This window comes from Camelus bactrianus, chromosome 7 (genome assembly GCF_048773025.1).
Source record: "Camelus bactrianus isolate YW-2024 breed Bactrian camel chromosome 7, ASM4877302v1, whole genome shotgun sequence".
Taxonomy (NCBI): domain Eukaryota; kingdom Metazoa; phylum Chordata; class Mammalia; order Artiodactyla; family Camelidae; genus Camelus; species Camelus bactrianus.
This window is the reverse complement of record NC_133545.1, coordinates 83,654,720-83,674,520: the sequence shown is the minus strand read 5'-3', so window position 1 is coordinate 83,674,520 and position 19,801 is coordinate 83,654,720. Positions and strand designations below refer to the sequence as shown.

The following is a 19,801-nucleotide window of genomic DNA, read 5'->3' as shown; positions in this document are numbered from 1 at the left end:
CAGCCAGTCTGCACGCAATGGAGAGTGATGCAGAATCCAGTCTCCTGCCTTGATGACTCACTGAGATTGTTGCCCACTACCCCCTTCTCTTTAAAACCTGCGGCTGAGGAGAATCTTGGGAGTTGGTCTCTGGACCTGAGCCCACCTTCTCTGCAGACTACTGGCTTTTCTGATTAAAGCGCTTTTCTGTTCTATTGACACTTGCCTCTCAATCACTGGGTTTTGAGCAACGCAGTGGAACCTGAGTTCAGTAACAACCTGGAGCCCAACCTCCAATACCTCTCCCCTATTAGCACACCCTGGGTGACTTCATCTGTGGATACTTTAGTGAGTACCCCTAGCAGGGGAGTGTCAGAAAACAACCAGTCCAACACCGTCATCAAATGCAACAAACCTGACAAACTCAAAATCAGAAACACCTAAGCCTGTTGGAACCCTCAATGGCTCATAATGTTTCCCAAAGACCGGCCTGCCCCCTCATCCAGGAAAAGCCTCCTCCCTGGGGTCACAGCCCCCGCAGCCAGGGTGGGCAGCTCCTCCAGGCGGCGCCAGAGCGTCTGACGCTCCTGCATCCCAAAAGGGCTCTCACACCAGCACCTGCCCGGCCAGGGTCTCGGGAAGGGTCTGTCGGTGCCTGGACTTCGCCTTTCCCACCTTGCGTGGACCAATTCTTCCAGATCCGGAAGTCCAGGCACCACAGGCCCGCGAAACCCGCCGCTGCGGGACGCACGCCCTGTTGCGGGCTAGCACAACTTTCCGGGAAGGGCAAGAAGCAGGGACCGAACGTATCTGCGCATGCGTACCCTCCGCCCGGCGGTGCTGCGTTTACTGGGAGCAGGGCGCAGGCAAGCGCATGCGCGCTTGGAAGAAAGCGCTCGCGGGCTAGAGCTGGAGCCGACTGCACAGTCCAAGAGCTAGAAGGCACGCCAGGGCATCCCGCGCGTGCGCACTCTCAGCTCAGTCGTGCAGCCTCTCCTGGAAGGGCCCGGGGCGGGACGGGGCGGAGCAGCCGCTAGGAGGTGTCACCGCGCACGCGCATTCTGCTCCAAGCCCTGCTGCGTCGCCTGGGAGCGGGGCGCAGGTGCGCGCATGCGCATTGGGGCGGAGGGCGAGCGTTGGCAGGTGTTTGGGGTGGGCGTTGGCGGGTGATGGGGCTGCCGGCGCTGTTGCTGCTCGCGCTGTGCGCGGCGGGAGCCCGGGGGCTCTACTTTCACATCGGCGAGACCGAAAAGCGTTGCTTCATCGAGGAAATCCCGGACGAGACAATGGTCATCGGTCAGGCCGGGCGAGGGTGGACAGGGCCCAGCGTGTCCCCCAGACGCGGCCGGGCTCCCCGCTCTTGGCGGCTCCTTGAGGACGCCGGGCCCTGGCGGGGCGAGCAGTGACCCCTGCCCGACGCCTCAGGAGTCGCGGCGCCCCGCTGAGGGTGGGAGCCGGGCGGACTAGGCGGGTTATGACAGCTCTTGTCTGCTCTGCAGGGAACTACCGCACCCAGATGTGGGATAAGCAGAAGGAGGCCTTCCTGCCCTCGACCCCCGGCCTGGGCATGCACGTGGAGGTGAAGGACCCTGAAGGCAAGGTAGGACCACCGCTGGCTGCGCACAGGCCGTGGTATGGACTCGTTGCAGACTGCATTAGGCCACCCTTAACTAGAGCTCTCTGGAGTGTACAGAGTACTTGGAGAGGTCAGAGTAGAGGAGGGGTCTTTCACTGACTGGCGTGTTACAGGTGGTGCTGTCCCGGCAGTACGGCTCAGAGGGCCGCTTCACCTTCACTTCTCACACTCCTGGTGACCATCAGATCTGCCTGCACTCCAACTCTACCAAGATGGCTCTCTTTGCTGGCGGCAGACTGGTAAGAGAATTTTCTCTGGCTGTAGCTCAGAATGTCTCACTTGGTCCCAAAGTTTTGGTTTATTACCATCATCATTTGTAACACTTTGTGGCACAATCACAATTAAGGATTAGATTTTGCCCTTCTGTCCCACAGCCAGGGACAAAAGCCTGGAACAGACCATCGGAGGTCCCACCACTCAGACACCATAACCTCAGAGTGTTTCTAACCCTACCACTTTGGGGTCCAACCCTGTTTCCTTCTAGCGTGTGCACCTAAACATCCAGGTTGGGGGGCATGCCAACAACTACCCTGAGATTGCTGCCAAGGATAAACTGACAGAGCTGCAGCTCCGAGCCCGCCAGTTGCTTGATCAGGTGGAACAGATCCAGAAGGAGCAGGATTACCAGAGGGTAAGGGCACGGTGCTGTACTTGAACGTGGCAGTTGACTTTTGTACCCACTACACCTACTGGGAATTTCTACTTGGGGCCTTCCCTACCTGGAAGATCAGCTGTTCAAAGAATGGAGTGGAGGGTATCAGTCTAGACAGCCGTTTTTCAACTCCTTAGAATGAAGTGTGGAGAGGACAGTTCACTCTAGCGATAACCACTACCTACCTCTTACCTTGGGATCTTGTTTGAAATGGTAAGAGCATGATTTCTGTCCTAGCAGAGATGCTTGTGGAGGGGCAGCCTGTCACTTGGGGCACTTCCAGTGGAATCAGAGGCAGAATTTCAATAGGCGTTTGGTCCCACAGTTGAGTAGCTGCATGGAAGGAGGGGCCCCACAACAGCTGGGACTGTCCCTTTTGCACATTTAATCCTGGGTCCATTGTCTCATGCAGTATCGTGAAGAACGTTTCCGTCTGACCAGTGAGAGCACCAACCAGAGAGTCCTGTGGTGGTCCATCGCTCAGACCATCATCCTCATCCTCACTGGCATCTGGCAGATGCGTCACCTCAAGAGCTTCTTTGAGGCCAAGAAGTTGGTGTAGTGTCCTCTCCATTTGACCCTTCCCTGTCACCTCAGTTATTTGGTACTTTTCCCCACCCAATACCTTATCTACCTGGATTTTGAGGGGAAAAAATAACAAAAGAATATAAGACACACTGGTTCCATGGTAACAAAGCATTCAGATCACCCACTTGTTAATACTGGTTCCCAAGGACACAGGACATTGGTCCAAGCTTTCAGAGATGTCTTGGGGTTTCTGTGGAGTCGAAACTGACCCAGGACTAAGTCTTGCTTCTTTCGCCTCCAGTGATTCCCCTCCATCCTCTTGGAAAATGAGCAAATGAAAAATATCTCCTACTCCTTGAACCTCTTCATCTGCTTATGAAGTAGGCAACGAAAATGCCCCAGCGAGAAGGCCCCGCCTCACTGCTCCCATCAGTCCTGGGTTCACTCAGTGGCTTTGTGAATGTAAATAAGGGCCAGAGGCCCCAGAGGATTGAAATGTTTTTCTATATATTAGAACTATTTTTTGATAAAATTATCTATTTTCCTTCCTAGTCCAAGTGTTCCTGCCTTTGTGTGACTAGCTGAAAACACCAGTGCAGTCCCTTCTGCATTCTGTTCATCCGTGCAGTTCTGGTAACTGTCATGGCAGCTCTCAGGGCCAGAAAGCAGATGTGACAGCTGCTCTCAAGGCCTAATCAGAGTGCCAGGCAGAGCGTTCTCTGGGACACCCGTGATTTCCATCACACAGGGCCTCAAGAGGAAGAGGTGGTGACGGAGCTAGTATAAGGCAGGGCACTCTTACCCTCCCCCTTCCCTTAACTTTTATTTAAGCTGTGGTAAATGTTTTCTTCACGGGAACCAGATTTGGTTCTTTATACAGGGTTTTTCCAGTGAAATAAAATGTGTTGTAGTAGCTGTGTGTGAAATGAAATAAGAGGCTGTGGGCAGAGCGGAGGCATAAAGGGAAATGGAGGAAAGGCTTTTGGCCTGGACTGCCTCCTCGGCTGAACCAGAGTGGCTTCAGCATGTGGGCTTGTGGTGCTAAGGCCTGGCCTGACAGGAGTCCCAGGGGGTGTGGGAATGGACGGGGTGGCTGCTCAGCTATTCACAGAGGTCAACCAAGTAGACCTGTCAGTAAGGAATCCTGTGGGGAGATTAAGCTCTCTGGAATCATAAATTTAACCACATCTTAGTACATTCCCCTCATACCCTTTTGCTGTAGAAAACTTAATACCATTAGTTGGCCATTCCTGACATTTCATGGCTTTATTTATCCAAAAATACATTCTTTATCTGATGTAGAAAATGAAATTCTTCCCTTCTCATTTTCTCTTTATGTTCTGTATTATTTCACATTATGTACCTATTTTAACTTACAAAAATACATGCAATTTAGTTTTATAGGCTGTCATTTAATATTTTTGTAAATTTAAAAAATTCTACATAACCCTCATTTCTCATTCTGGAAGGCCATGTTAACAGTCTAGGGAAGCGAAATGCTATAATTGACTCATTCAAAATTCTTTGGACATTTAAAGTTGTTCCTCAATTTTCTTCATGTTAGGATTAACACAGGGAAAAACAGATGGCCTTGGAACTAGTTAGCTCTGTGGCCCTCTCACCTGAGGCTCTTGTGGAGTATAAGACATGTCAGGAAGGAAACACATTTCTGTCCTGTGGCTGTTACTAGAAATCTGGCCAGCAAATCAGACCCTGGAGCCTGGGCTGTGGGAAGACAGGAAACTACAGATAAGTGCTGGTGTGGGCTTTAACAGTCTGTCCAGCCTGAATGCATCTCAATTATGCTGACAGGTCAGTGGGTATGTCCTGGATGTCTCCTCTTGGGAGTTTCTGATATGCAGGGGGAATGGAGTGAGGACAAATGTGAGAGTATATCATACCTTTACACTGATGGGGCAGTTAGAATCTTGACGACTTGAGGACAGACTGACAGGTGGTGGCTGTGGGGAGAAGGATTTCCATACTGGTGTGTGGTATTAACAGATACATTATGGCCTAGGAAAGTTTTTAAAAAACAGTTTGGCTACATCCAAGGAATTCTGGTGATTTCCCCACCCCCACCCTCATCATAATACCTGGATTCCACTCTGAAATTCTTGCTTTCTTAGGTTATATAATTTCCTTAACAACCTTCTACCTCCTTATACAAAAAAAGATGGGGAATAGGAGCCATTCTACTCATCCCATCCTCCCTGGCCCAATCCCCAGTTCTCAGTAGGACTGTCAGTCCCCAGCTCTGTCTTTTCATCCCAGCCCCACTTTACCTGTGGTGCTTGAACTGCTGTCTCTTCTCACCCCAACAACAGCGAGAGCCTACCCTCTGGCACTCACACCTGGGGCCAGGTCAGAGTGGATGCACAGGGTCATCTGGAAAACTCATCAACACAGATTCCTGGATAACACTCAGGTCTAGTCTGCTAAGTAGATTTATGTGTAGGGTGGTGTAGTAGGCTGAATAATAGCCTCCTAAAGATGTCCAATTAGATGTACTATTCCTGAAACCTGTGAGTATGTTACCCAACATAGCAAAGAGGAATTAAGGTTGTTATCTGACTTTAGGGAGATTATCCTGGGTGGGCCCAATGCCATAAAAGGATTCTTTAAGAACAAAAGAGGGAGGCAAAAGAAGTTGCAATGCTGTGATGTGAGGACTCAACCCTCCGTTAATGGCTTTGAAGATGGAGGGAGGAAAGGGGCCACAAGCCAAGCAGGGAAAGGCAAAAAACAAATTATTCCTCTAGAGCCGCCAGAAGGGAATGCAGCCCTGCCAATACTGCAATTTCAGCCTACTGAGGCCTCATCAGACGTCTGCCCTACAGAATGGTAGGATAATAAATTTATGTTAAGCCACTACATTTATGGTAATGTTATAGCAGCGCTGGAAACATACAGGTGGGGACCAAGAATCCTTATTTTTAACCAAGCTGTGCAGGCAACATGGGCAGCCAGGTTTGGCAACCCCAGACCAACCTACCATCTTCTTTCTCTTGCCACTCAGCCTTCCAAACTGCATCCTTATATAGTTCAATTGCTATAGCCTGTACTTTGTACTGCCTATGGTCCTGAACCTTAGCCCAGCCTCTCGGTCGCCTGTACCATATGCTGGTACACCTAGCGTCACTTGCTTTCTACTCTCAAAGCTGTACCCCCGTTCAGACTCTCAGGTTCCCACCACAGCCACAGGAAACAGCCCTGGGACTCATATGCTGCTACACTTTTCCTGAGCATCCTAGGTGGTAGAGAATTTAGTGCTTACATAGAAACCTGACAGAGATCCCCTAGATGCGTAAGGGTAGGAAAGGGCGCAGGACTCACCAGTGTATCCCATACGTGGTAAGTTACCACGCGCGGCATAAATGTTGGTAGTATACAGAAGAGCATTCTAAACATTGATTTATTTGCCAATGCAAGTATAACTAGTGCAGGCATAATTACTAGGGCGAGGCTGTTAAAATGAAGCGCTAGGCGAAGATAAAGCCACAAGCATGTGGCTGGGTGGACAAACTTGCAGGTTGTCTGGCCCGTGTGGCTGGGCAGAGGCGGGCACGAAGGGGACCTCACCCACCTCCAGGCAGCCCCGCCCCTGCCGCAGATAACCCTAACCCACCACGACGTTTGGAAGTAGAAGGCGGTCGAGGACACGAGGGCTCCCAGCCAATCCCGGTCCCTGGCCCGTCGCCTCTCGTCCGAGAGCCCGAGCCGCGAAGACAGCCGCTGCCGCCGAGCCCAGCAGGAACACCGGAACCCTAGCCTCCGGCTCTTCCGGGAGGTGAGGCCTCGTTTGAAGCTGATTGGTTGCCGATTTGACCCGCCCACGCGACGTCGTGCGTTCTTCCTGTTGCGCGTGCGCGCTATCACTACAGAGCCGCAGCATGGAGGATCCAGAAACGCTAGGCTTCGAACACATGGGTCTAGACCCCCGACTCCTGCAGGTATCCGGGAGGACTGAGAAGCCGGGCGGACGTGGAGGCGGGTAGCGACAGGGCAGCGTGTCGCCTGAGCCATCCCTTGTCTCTCCTAGGCCGTCACCGACCTGGGTTGGTCGCGACCCACGCTGATCCAGGAAAAGGCCATCCCGCTGGCCCTGGAGGGGAAGGACCTTCTGGCTCGAGCCCGCACAGGTTCGGGGAAGACCGCCGCTTATGCCATTCCGATGCTGCAGCTGCTGCTCCACAGGAAGGCGGTGAGTCCGGGGAGAGGCCTCAAGGGCAGAGAAGGGATATGAAGGCGTCTGAGTTCCGTTGTGCCCTCTTGGAAAGCTGTGCCCTCCACTCCCATCCACCCAAGTCTTTCCCAAGAACCAAATTTTCTTTTGACCTCTTACCCGTGAAGGTTGATCTGAGAGAACCTGGTGCTGTTGTGGTAACCGCTGTGGGCTGGGATTCAGGTTACCTGGGTACTAGTCCAGGCCCTGCTCCCACCATTCTTTGTGTAATCTTGAGTAAATCGCTTTCCCTTCTTCCTACTATAAAAAGTTGGTCCATCCTCCCCTCCTACTCATAGAGTTATTGTGAAATCCAGTGTTCTAACTAGTACATTTTAAGCAACTTTATAACCATAAAATAAGTTATCCTTTTTGAAGTCAATGCCAGGGGAAAGAGTCCTCTGATCTACTTTCTGAGGTGGGTAGAAGTGAGGGGTTGATCAGAACACAACTAGACTGTTGTGTTGAAGTCACAACAGTTGGGTCAAATTGCCTGGAAGAGGTAGAGAAAAGCGTCACAAGGACACCACCTGACTGACTGAAGTCTTTAACTTGTGTTCTTGCAGACAGGCCCCGCGGTAGAGCAGGCTGTAAGGGGCCTCGTCCTTGTGCCCACCAAGGAGCTGGCACGGCAGGCCCAGTCCATGATTCAGCAGCTGGCTGCCTACTGTGCTCGAGACATCCGGGTGGCCAATGTCTCAGCCGCTGAAGACTCGGCCTCTCAGAGGTGCGTGAAAGCAACAGATTGTAGGGCAATGAATCTGCACTGAGATGAGGGATTGGATTTTTGTGCAGCAAGAGAGAGGGCTAATCTGGGCTGTGGTCCCAGCTGCTACCCTCTCCCCAGTACTGAGGTGTTGCCCACCTACAGGGCTGTGCTGATGGAGAAGCCCGATGTAGTGGTGGGGACCCCATCTCGCATATTAAACCACTTGCAGCAAGACAACTTGAAACTGCGAGACTCCTTGGAGCTGCTGGTGGTGGATGAGGCTGATCTTCTTTTCTCCTTTGGCTTTGAGGAGGAACTCAAGAGTCTTCTCTGGTAAGGAAAGGTGTGTGGGGCTTGTGAATAGACACTGGGGCCTGGAGCGAGGTGGCCAGTTCAGCCGCCACAGTTAGAGGCTTTTGGAACCGAAGTTTGATGGGGCTCTGTTTCATTTTAGTCACTTGCCCCGGATTTACCAGGCTTTTCTGATGTCGGCTACTTTTAACGAGGATGTACAAGCACTCAAGGAGCTGGTACTGCACAACCCGGTAAGAACCCCGTGGAAACATCTGGAGACATTGATGTCACACTTAAAGCACTTGATCCTCCATTTATTTATTTATTTATTTATTTATTTATTTATTTATTTATTTATTTATTTATTTATATTGAGTTATAGTCAGTTTACAATGTGTCAATTTCTGGTGTATAGCACAGTTTTTCAGTCATACGTGAATATATGTATATTCGTTTTCATATTCTTTTTCAGCGTGAGCTATTACAAGATCTTGAATATATTTCCCTGTGCTATACAGTATAAACCTGTTTACCTATGATCCTCCATTTTTTAGAGGAACCCTTTGTTATTTTGGGTGGGAAATTGTTATTGATATAGCATCCCTGGTTCTGTAGGCTCTGTAAGCTGGTGATTGTTAACCAACCCCCAACACCCGTACCCACCCCTGACCTAAAATCACTGTGAAGTTTCAGATGTCCCCTGGCAGGGGCAGGGGGATTCAAACCATCCATTGCCTAAGGGCCTGAGCCCAGACCCCCAAGGCGCAGCAAGGCTGCTTTGAGCAGTAGGGCCAAAGTTCTCACCTTATGTGAACTTTGCTCTGCAGAAAGCTGGTGGTTGTGGGGGTTCTCTCCTCACTACAGTCTTGTATACTGTGTTTCTCTTTGTCCTGTGCCCCAAATGCTTTGTGTGTAGATTTATGTCCTCTATATACTACAACAGTTTGCATGCTTTGAATCCTTAAATTACACAGTTGGAGGGGACGCAGGGTGCCCTACACTCACACGTTTGCGCTGTGGTTGGCGAGCCGGCGGCTTGCAGCAGCATTTCTGTCTTCTTTTCTTTCCTGACCGCAGGCCTGTCCTCCCTTAGGTTACCCTCAAGTTACAGGAGTCCCAGCTGCCGGGGCCAGACCAGTTGCAGCAGTTTCAGGTGGTCTGTGAGACGGAGGAAGATAAATTTCTGCTGCTGTATGCCCTGCTCAAGCTGTCGCTGATTCGGGGAAAGTCTCTGCTCTTTGTCAACACTCTAGAGCGGAGTTACCGGCTGCGCCTGTTCCTGGAGCAATTCAGCATCCCGTCCTGTGTGCTTAACGGGGAACTTCCGCTGCGCTCCAGGTGTGCCGTCTCCGAAGTCTTGGTTGGAGATGGGGAGTGAAAAGGGGAGACACAGTTGCTGTTCCTGTTTCTTAAGCACTTAGTGGGGGCCAGGCTCGGGGCGTGACCGATGCTCACTGACTTTGTGTCTCACAAGTCTGTGGGACCTCCTGTTATTCCATCTTCATCCGAGGAGGCTGAGGCACAGAGATTAAGCGGGGGAAGAGTCAGAAAGAATGATGGTTATGACTAAGCAGGGGATGAGAGTGCGGCCTCCAGCTTGCTCTCGGGGCTCACCTTCCCTCCACTCTTGGCGCACAGGTGCCACATCATCTCACAGTTCAACCAAGGCTTCTACGACTGTGTCATAGCAACAGATGCTGAAGTCCTGGGGCCAACGGCCAAGGGCAAGCATCGAGGCAAAGGACCCAAGGGGGACAGGTGAGTCCATGTTTCTCTCCTCCCAGCCTTCCTCAAGGACACCTGTTTTTCAGCCTTTCAGAAGACTGTGAAACTAGAGTGTGGGGGCAGGGGGCCAGGTGCTCCAGGCCTGGCTGCTGGCCTAGCCCACGGAGCTGTTGGCTGCCTGGGTCCGGAGAAGGGGGGTGAAGGGCACGCATGCACGTGCTCCACGGGCAGCCTGAAGGGCAAGACTGCTTGGTTTGTTGGGGCAATGGCCCAGCCTGCACTGGCTGTGTAACTGTGACTTGCAAGGAGGATATTTCTTAGGGGGAAAGGGGAGGCCCCAGTCTCTGTCTGCCTGATGGCTTGGCTGTCCAGGAGTGGTTCTTGGATTACCCTGTGGGCAGTGACTTCTGCTGTAGCCCTAGAGGTGAGGCCAAGGCAAAGTTTGGCCACCTCCACTGCACAAGCTCCTGGAACAGTTCTGACGTTAAAGAGTCTTACACATGTGAGGGTCCTGTGGTTCCGTACAAGGCTTTGTTTAGAGATCTTGCTGATTGCATCGGCTTGGGGGAGAGGAGGGGTCTGTCTGACGTTGGGGTGCTTTCCCGCAGGGCCTCTGATCCGGAGGCAGGTGTGGCCCGGGGCATAGACTTTCACCACGTGTGTGCTGTGCTCAACTTTGATCTCCCCCCGACCCCCGAAGCCTACATACATCGAGCAGGAAGGTAGGAGAGCTGGGGCGTGGCGGGCTGGGCACCAGGACCGCGGCCACGTGGCAGGACACACTGCCAGAGACACAGGCTGGGCCTTCTCCCCTTGCAGGACGGCGCGTGCCAACAACCCAGGCATAGTCTTGACCTTCGTGCTGCCCACAGAACAGTCCCACCTGGGCAAGATCGAGGAGCTTCTCAGTGGAGGTAAGAGCCCAGCTCTCCTTGGCCTGTGCCAGGGCCAGGCTTCTCCCATGACAGTGTAGCCCTGGTGGTGGTGGTAGCACCTGGGATGCTGACACTGGTGATGATGACGGCAGCGGCCACCCGCACACTCGGCCCCACTGTGTGCCACATCCCTGTACCTACCCTTGTCCTGCCCTGGTGGCAGGCGCTGTTCCCCTTCACAGACGAGCCAGCTGAGGTCGAGACCCATCAGGTAGTTGGTGCACAGCATCCTGGGGGGCAATGCCAAAGGTCAAAGTGGTGGGGGCGCCCAAATCCACCCGTGCCTGGGTGCCTGGTAAAGTCATGTTTACCGATTGTCTCATGTGGCAGAAGGGCCGGGGGAGGGGAAGGGGGCTTGGGAGGTCAGGGAGGGACTGGTGGTGTCTCAGAGACAACCATGGGAGAGGGAGCTGCTGGCGAGGGTGGGAGTGGTGGCTCTGCACTGGCGCCTGCAGGAGGTTATGCGGTAGTGAGGCAGCTAGGCTGTGAGAAGAAGATGGTGGAGGGGGTGGGAAGGGCTGTGCCACTGTCCAGGAGGTTATGGGCGGAGGGCCCAGACAGGGCTTCTTGAGTGGGGGGCTCGCTCCTGCATGCCATATGGGCCAGGAAAGGTCATGGGCCCTGAACAGCCGCCAACCCCTGGACTCGTGTAGAAGGTCGCCTGGGCTCACTTCTCTGTGAAACAGGTGATGCCCACCCCTCTGCAGGCTCCCCTGCCACCTCCAGTTTTCATTTGATTTGAACATCAGATGACCCAGTACGCTGCCATGACTGCTGTGTGACTGCAAGGGGCTGGTGCTCCTTACTGCCTGGCGGCTGTCAATGGGTACCTCGTGGCCAGAGTGGCCTTGGAGGAGGAGAGTGGGCAGATGGGCAGGTCCTGGGGCTGAGGGATGTGACAGGTACCCAGGAAGTGGGGACACTAGGCCATCCTGACCACAGCAGAGTGGATCGCCTGTCATGAGCTATCCATGAGACCCAGGGAAGGGAAGGGGGCTGAGTCCCCAAATGCCTCACCCCAGGGGTGTAGGAGGCTCTGAACAGAAGGCCTCCTGTAGACCCCGTCCTGAGGCTTCAGCCTGGAGGACCCTTACTGTTGTTTTCTCCACAGAGAATGGGGCCCCCACCCTGCTTCCCTACCAGTTCCGCATGGAGGAGATCGAGGGCTTCCGCTACCGCTGCAGGGTGAGTGGGACCCCCTGGGGACAGGAGTGCTCGGGGCTCCTCTAGGACCCAGGATCGCACCCTTGCTGCTGAGCACCCAGGCACGGGCGGATTCAGGTGGCCCCACTTTGACCTTTGGCCTCTGCCCCCAGGATGCCATGCGCTCTGTGACTAAACAAGCCATCCGAGAGGCGAGACTGAAGGAGATCAAGGAGGAGCTTCTGCACTCGGAGAAGCTTAAGGTGAGGGGACTGCGGGGAGAAAGGGGTGAAGCTTTCGATCATCACCCCTCCTGGAGGCTGGCTGAACTCTGAGTGTGAGAGGCAGTGAACTGAGTGGCCAGCTGCGCCTTCAGCAGGTCAGTGGGGAGGAAGCAGGCCAAGAACAAGAAAAGGAAGCCAGCTGTTCCTCTGGGAGGTGAATCAGACTGGCCTCCGGGGTGGGCAGTGGCCGTGTCCATCGGAGTGACAATTTCTGGAGTTTATTCTCCTGGCACAGTTGTGAACGTGCATGATCCCACGTGTGTCCACGTTTGTCACAGCGTTGTCCATGATTCCAGAGGTGGAAAACCCCTGAGAGTCCCCCACAGGGACGAGCTAAACCATGCCGGGTGCATCTGTGCGGTGCACATCACACGGGAAAGGAGGAGGTGGCTGTTGGTGTGGCAGTGCGGAGCGGCCTGTGGGATGTCGCCCAGTGAGAAGGGCAAGGCGTGCTGCTGTGTGAGCGGAACTGGGCCGCGCGCCTTCGTAGTGCACAGAGTACTCGAGGGGAAATGAGACCGTAGCTGCCTCTGGGAGCGGGGCCCAGTGACCACAGACAAAGGCGGTGGGAAACCTCAGCCCTCGAAATTCTAAAGCGCAAAAACTCCCCCGCGAAACTACAGAAGAAAGACTGAGCCCGCAGTGCCCGCTTCTCTCCCGTCAGACATACTTTGAAGACAACCCCAGAGACCTCCAGCTGCTGCGGCACGATCTGCCCTTGCACCCCGCCGTGGTGAAGCCTCACCTGGGCCACGTCCCCGACTACCTGGGTGAGCAGGGCTGCGGGGGCCTCGGGGGGCGGGGGAGGGGGACAATTCCGGGCTGCCAAGCGCCGGGCTGGCACGGGACCACGGAGACCGGGCAGCGAGCCCATACACAGACGCAAAGGCAGCCACGCTCACTTGCTTAGCCTCGTCTGCTCAGTCCCCCTGGGTAGACAGGTGCAGCTGGGTGGGGGCTTTAGAGTCTAGAACGGTTGGCAGGGGATAGAGAACACACCTGCCTGAGCCCCCTGGGACCAGGGGCCATCTGTGTTGCAGTTGTGAGGTCAGGATTGGTCCCCAAGAGTGGTTTCTACGGTGCAGGCGAGGCCAAAGCCCAACTGATATATTCAGGAGACTGGCTCCCTTTACACCTGGGTAACCACGTCTTTGGTAACGGGCACACGTGGCCTTAGTGCTGCCAGTGCTTACAGTGGATTAAGGGAGAAGAGTGGTGAGTGCGGGCCCCCTTCCCCAGCACCTGCCCTGGACTGCCAGGAACCTGGCAAGTGTGGCAGGAGAGGCCAGGCTCCCCCAGGACAGTGAGCTGGAGAGGATGCCAGCCGGGGTCCTGGTCTGAGAAGCGAGGAGGGAGATGGGGAGGAGAGGGGCAGGAAACTCCATCTTTGTCACATAGGAGCAAAGTCATTGTCAAGAGTGTGTGGCCAGGCACCTTTCCCTTTGGAAAGGTAATCCTTTGACGCAAAAAAAAAAAAAAAAAAAAAAAAAAAAGAGTGTGTGTCTGGGAGGCTTAAAGGGGTCAGGGTGACGTGGGAGGGCGCGGTGGTGTGGTGCTCCAAGGCGTGTTGGGACCTGTGTGGCCTGGCCAGCTTGGATCTGGCACTGTGCTGTGGGCAGGTGGGAGTGAGAGCAGAGGCTGGGGATCGTGGAGGAGGTTACAGACAGTGACAGGGGGGCCCGACAGGTGAAGGAAGGATATGGGGGAGGGGCCACATAGGAAGAAATTACTTCTACAGTTTTTTCAGCATTCTATTTCTTGCATCTTATTTTTCCTACTCTTGTTACATACTTACTGCAAGAAATGCAAATGCTGTAGAGGAGCGTTTGAGACAGTGCAAGTCCCCACTGTCCCACCCCTGGGGACAGCTGTTCTCCTGGCCCTGTGCACCGATGATGTCCTTAGGCATTTTAAAGATGGGACTGGAGTGCCAGGCACTGGGTCAGGATGGGAGAGAGCAGGCTGGGAGCCAGCTAGAGGTGCAGCTGGTGGGCTCTGGGTGACACGCAGGCTGAGGAGACCGGGTGGGACCAGCTGCACGGGGTGGCAGTGGCTGCTGAGCCGAACATTTCTTTCAGTTCCTCCTGCTCTTCGTGGCCTCGTCCACCCTCACAAGAAGCGGAAGAAACCCTCCTCTGCTAAGAAGGCCAAGGTATGTCCCCTGGGGCCTTGGCGACAGTTGCAGGGCTCCCCTCCCACCTTGTTCCATTGTCATCTTGCCCTCGGGAGGGAGGAGACAGGTCCCCAGGAACCGGCCCCAAACTCCTGGCTGCCGATCAAAGTTGTTGGGGGCTGGGACTCTCCCTTGGCCACCCACAGGTGACTTCAGGAGCCAAGGAGGACCTGTGGTTCTGTCCCTACCACCCTGCTCGTCTCCAAGCTGCAGGAGGAGGAAGGTGGGCCTCTGTGGTGCCCGAAACAGCTCCTGTCCTTGGCTCACGGCCTCTAGGGCTTGCCCAGTGGCAAAACCATCCACTTCCCTGAGTCTGTCTCAGTTTGTACAGATGGACATCCATCCCCTAGCTAACCTACGACTTTGCCCCCGCAGAAGGCGAAGACCCAGAATCCACTGCGCAGCTTCAGGCACAGAGAGAAGCGCCAGCCCACAGCAGCACCCTCCTGAGGTTGTCCAGGCAGCCTCGGCAGTCTTCCCGGGCCTCTCCCCGGGCTGAGCACGGAGTATGGAGCAGGCTTCCCAGCCTGGAGGGCTGGATTCCGGCCTGGACGGACTGGATTCCAGGGCGGGCAGGTCTGTGGTGCTTTGCCCTTAACAATGGAATAAAGGTTCTTGCTACCTTGGTTTGTACCTTCTGCCTGTAGGAAGGGACCGTCCCTGCAAACCTTGGGGATCAGAAGCTGCTTTCAGGAGGCAGTACCTGGCTCTCTGCCTGCCGTGTGTGCTGCCTCCTTGGCCAGAAGAGGTCAGCCGTGCGGTGCTGCAACCTGACAGCCTTTGGGCCTGGGAGACACCTGCCCCCGTCAGGTCTCTGGCCTGGCTGCTCCCGTGGCCTTCCTGTCTGGGATCAGGCTGACAGCCTCCCTTCCCTGGAGCTTGAAGATGACTTTTCTCCTGCAGGGAAGTTGGGCCTTCCTGACTGCACGTCATTCTCCAAATAGCATGTTGTGGATTCAGCTTCCTCTCCCTCGGGCATCCGGGGACAGCTGTCTCAGGCTTCTTTCAGCACATCTGTGTGTGTTTGATTAAAAAAAAATTTTTTTAAAGAATAAACTGTTTTTTTGGGGGGGTAGTTAGGTTTGTTTATTTATTACTATTTGTAATGAAGGTACTGGGGATTGATCCCAGCACCTCGTACGTACCAGGCATATACTCTACCACTGAGCTATACCTTCCCCCCCCCAAAAATTGTTTACACTTGTATGTATTTTTAAATGCATGTACCATGACGCACATATGCCCTGTTCTTTGCTCTCTGCTCAGCTGCAAGGCTCTGACAGGAGAGGGTCCCAGCCCGTAGGCTGGGCCTCTCAGTTTGTGCTGTCTGGAGGAAGGGTGGCTCCGATGACTCAGTGTCCTTGATTGCGCCCACTTAACACAGTATCACCATCACCCACTTATCAGGCCAACAAAGGCCAGGCTGGTGAGAGTACCTTGGATGGGGGTGTGGGGAAGTCTAGGAGAAAGTCAGGAAGTCGGAAGTACTTTTTTTTTTCTTTTTCTTTGAGCGTTTCTTTCAGAAAGGAAGCCAGGCTGTGATATCAGCACAAGCTGGTCTGCGCAGTGGGAGGAGCCTGGCCCTCTGCACACTGTTAGGTGTGGTAGGACTTGGAGCTGGTGGGACCTCAGGTTTGGGGTCTCCACATTTTCCTGCTCCTGTTCCGAGGATTTCCAGGGAGCCAGGGTGTGTGTGATGGGGGTTGCCGTTTGGGTGGAATTACCAGTAACTGTAAACCAGCAGCCAGGGCAGTGCGACCAGGATCCCTGTGGTCTGTCCCAGCCTGGGTGCATTAAGGACAGGCACTTAATGGAGCTGAACGAAGATGGCAGCTCAGCATCCACTGGGTGCCAGAACCGCACCAAGAGCATCGTGGGTGTCACTGTGTTGTGGAAGGGGCCGGGCTTGGGAAGGTCCTGGCATCTCGGCTGGGCTGCTAGGCATCAGTCCCTGCTGGACCTTCCCACTTGTTTTGTGAGGCAGGCAAGGAGCTGAGGCCTGGGTCTCGAGGAGGCTGTCTGCTCTCCTTGCAAGGTTGTTCCAGCCTTGCGCCGTGACTTCTAGTCCCTCTGACCTGCCACCCCGCTAGGTATCCTGGCCAGTGAGCTTACATCCAGGATCAACCCAGGAGAGTGGGCGCCTCGGGTTTCCCCAGTGATGTTCCTTCTCAAAGGGGACTCTGCTCTGGGCTGTATCCCCACCTGGGGAGAGCAGGGGGCTGGGCATAGGCCTGGTGGCCACATGCTAAGTACAGGCTGTGTGCTGATACCTATGCTGAGTGTTCTATGGGCATAAGGCAATTCCCAATTCCTAGGTGGGGGGCCCAAGGCTCAGAGAACTTACTGGCATTGAGGTCACAGGGCCGAGGAAGGCTGGGCAGGACTTGGAAAAGTCAGCACAGGCCTCCTTGGGTGTCTCAGGCTGGCCTGGCTGTTCACCCCTGCGGAGGAGTAGCTGGCACCTCTCTCCAGTGTGGGAGCAGGTGCCGTCGTAGGCGCTTGGGAACTGGGGTGTGCCTACATAACCCTGGCTAAGCTGGGATGGCCCTGGCACTTGGTGGGATCTGAATTGGACAGGTTAGGAGAGAGAGTGATGTGTCCTCACGCCCTGGATCTGCAGGGGGAAGGTGTACAGGGGAGGGGCCCAGATGTCTCATTCAATCTCCAAAACATCCCTGGGTGGAGGCACTGCTGTCCATTTACATATGGGGTGACAGGCCCTCAGAGGGTGGACTCGTCTATCTGAAACCCAAACCTCTGCCCTTGACAAGCATGTCCAAAATAGAACTGGCCCTGGGACACAGGTGTGCCCGTAATAGGTGATCTGGGCCTGGAAGATAAGAGGTGGGGTTAGCCTGCTGTAAACTCAGCTTCACTGAGCAACAGATAGATAAGCTTGGCCCGTTTCCAGTGGTTTCCAGGGTGCTGACACACAGGACATAATGGCAAAGGGGTCAGCTGAGTGCAGTGACCATCTCCAGCCCTGGCTGCCACAATCACTCCCACACAGAGGCCTGAATGGGTGCCGTCGTGTTCCCACCTGAATGCTAGGGTCTGGGGGAGATGGACAGAGCATAGCACTTGGATGCAAGGAGCTTTAGAAGGTTGAAGAGTCAAGCTTTCAGTGCACCCGGCCTCCCCCAAGCTGCAAACTCCACGAAGCATCCGTCTACTTCCTAACACTTGTTGGGACCTGCCAGGTGTAGGCGCTGGGCTGGGGGCTGGAGGGAGTGGGGCAGTGCCCTCCAACTAGCACAGAGATGGCTAGTTAGTCATCCCTCGGGCTCATCCAGGGTGCCAGGAGGGTTACCTGGGGCCTCACCCAGCTGGAGGAGTCAGGGGAATCTGGCCGCCCTGAGCAAGTGAGACTGGAAGGGTGGGCGGGAACAGCAGTCCTGAGAGGGAACAGCATGGGCAAATACTCTGGCTAAGAGGGAACGTGGCACATCTGAGCATGAGGAGAAAACCGAAGTGGCCGTCACCAAAATAGGCAAAGGCTGAAAAATCAAGTTGATTTATTTTGAAAAAAATAATAGAGTCAAATGTTAAAAATTGGAAAGATACAAAAAGGTGCCAGTGGTTTTTAAGCAGGGGAGCACCCTGATTAGATAGCTCTGTAGCCATGGCGATAACGCACGGGAGAACAGCCTCTCCCGGGAAACCTCTGGACCCAGAGCATGAACCAGTTCAAGTGCATTTCCCATTGCAGCTAATTCTGTCCCCCATCTGCTGAGGATCAGTGACTCAGGGTTTGGGGAATTAGTTGTTCTCAGGACTTTGGTCTCCAGAGGCAGTGACTCCAGGAGGCAATGTCGATCAAGTCGAATCCACGGGGGGGTGGTGCCCCCGCCAAATGCCACCCTCTTTTCCCCAGAAAGAAGCATTAAGGTGTCCTGCCCCGCAGCAGGGCTGCGAGCTGCTTCTCTTGACGGCTGTTTTTACGTGGGAAGGGAAGAGGTGGACCTTCTGGGCCGGGGAAAGTGCCTCTGCCCAGCCCCTCATCGAGTGCCAGGCGCCTTGCTGGGCAGACCTGCCTCTGTCCACTCTCTCCTCTCAGTTTCAGAGCTCCAGCATCTGTCTGCCCACGAGTCCATCTGCAAGGCTTCTGAGCAGCAGCGAGATCGATGTGGCACAGCTGTGCTGCAGAACACGGGCACATCAGGGGGCTTCAAACCAGCTGCCTCTGTGACGCCTGAGATGTGCTCGCCCAGCCTCAAGGGAGGCACTTCGCTTTTCTTGGCCTCCTCTGGGTCTCATCTGTAAGTGAGGGTAAAGTACCCTCTCCCAGTGTCCCTGTGGGAGGCACACGCCGGGGAGGCCAGGCAGCCTGGGAGCCTCACCAGATCCAGCTCTATGCCAACTCCTCGCCTCCATCTTGCAGGGCGGCTCTGCACACAGTGCCCCTCAAACGTTAACGCACACCCAGATCTCAGAGACTTCTTAGAACTCAGGTCTCATCCAGCAGGCTGGGCCAGGGCCTGAGAGTCTGCATTTCCAACAACCTCTCTCTTGAGGGAGTCCGATGCCACTGGACCCCAGACCGGCCCTTGAGAGGCGAGCTTTCATGTCCACATGCCCATCCCATTTTACAGACTGGAAAACTGACGCTGAGAGACAGTAACAAACCAGCCTAGTGCTACCCAGGCTAAATGGCTGAGTAGGAGTGTGCTCATATCAGTGATCAGTTCCTGCTCTGGAACCCAAGGTCCAGCCCTGTCCCACCCCTTCCATGAGTCTGATCTACCTCTGTGAGGGGCAGTGATGAAGTGTGTAACTTTCTAGCCTAAGTATGTCCCCTGCAATATTTGTGATATACCCAAAAATTATTAGTTGTCTATCTGAAATTCAAATCTAGCGGGCGTCTTCCTCCTTATTTGCTGAATTTGGCAACCCTAGAGTGTGGAACCTTTCTTGCCTGGTCATGGCCTCCTCCAGGAAGACTTCCGGACTCCCAGCCTGGGGCTGGGCATCTATTTCTTTTCTTGTCTCTAATACTGCCTTGACCTAGTTAGGCTTGTGTCTGGGGCCCGTTCTCCACCCTGGTCTGGGAGCTCTCAGAGGCAGACACCGTGTTGGTTCTTTCCTGGGCTCAACAGGGACTCACTGGTGCTCATTAAAAGCTTTTCCCTGAGAGCATTGCTGGTACCTTGGGGGCAACTCATTTTCACAACCCGCTCTCCTGTCTGAGGCTTTTGAGCACTAGTCCCAGTTAAAAGTGGAAGGAAAGGTTGTGCCTAGCAGGCTGGACTCTACCCCCTACACATCAGGCTGGACACTCCCTCCATGTCCCCTCTGCGCCTGGGGGTGGAGACCGGGGGTAGGTCTGGCCCACCCTCCCCGTGGGCCTGCAGGCCCTTCCCCTCGTCAGCAGTGGGCTGGAGGAGCAGGCTTCCGAGGTGCTGGTGGCTGTGCCACTCGGGGTGGGAACAAAGGACCAGGCAGCCCTGAGCTTTCTGGCTTCCGCATCAGTGCATCCTGACTGTGGCTGAGCTCCAGGACAAGACAATCTCAAACATTC

General features: G+C 54.6%; 3 protein-coding genes and 1 non-coding gene across 5 annotated transcripts in view; 2 read left to right on the top strand and 2 right to left on the bottom strand.

The window, feature by feature from the left end:
- OGDH (oxoglutarate dehydrogenase) overlaps positions 1–19,801 on the bottom strand; it is a 349,298-nt gene that overhangs the window by 85,786 nt on the left and 243,711 nt on the right. The gene's annotated exons all lie outside the window — the stretch shown is intronic.
- On the top strand, positions 1,100–3,708 carry TMED4 (transmembrane p24 trafficking protein 4). 2 transcript variants are annotated; one of them, XM_074367727.1, is made up of 6 exons: positions 1,100–1,122; positions 1,479–1,579; positions 1,729–1,854; positions 2,100–2,246; positions 2,680–2,819; positions 3,348–3,708. In XM_074367727.1, exons 2-6 carry the CDS (start codon positions 1,496–1,498, stop codon positions 3,370–3,372), a joined length of 522 nt encoding a protein of 173 aa, XP_074223828.1. In that variant the 5' UTR covers positions 1,100–1,122; positions 1,479–1,495; the 3' UTR covers positions 3,373–3,708. The 2 variants fall into 2 exon arrangements, with proteins under 2 accessions (XP_074223828.1, XP_045362356.1); XM_045506400.2 differs by lacking the exon at positions 1,100–1,122 and adding an exon at positions 1,129–1,275.
- Positions 6,622–14,909, top strand: DDX56 (DEAD-box helicase 56). Its single transcript, XM_010969546.3, has 14 exons — positions 6,622–6,748; positions 6,838–6,999; positions 7,587–7,747; positions 7,892–8,062; positions 8,184–8,274; positions 9,117–9,361; positions 9,662–9,781; positions 10,357–10,470; positions 10,568–10,662; positions 11,795–11,868; positions 12,000–12,089; positions 12,775–12,880; positions 14,189–14,262; positions 14,659–14,909. Exons 1-14 carry the CDS (start codon positions 6,689–6,691, stop codon positions 14,731–14,733), a joined length of 1,638 nt encoding a protein of 545 aa, XP_010967848.2. The 5' UTR covers positions 6,622–6,688; the 3' UTR covers positions 14,734–14,909.
- TRNAT-GGU (transfer RNA threonine (anticodon GGU)) lies at positions 15,390–15,461 on the bottom strand. The gene has a single exon. It is a non-coding gene; the product is annotated as a tRNA-Thr (tRNA).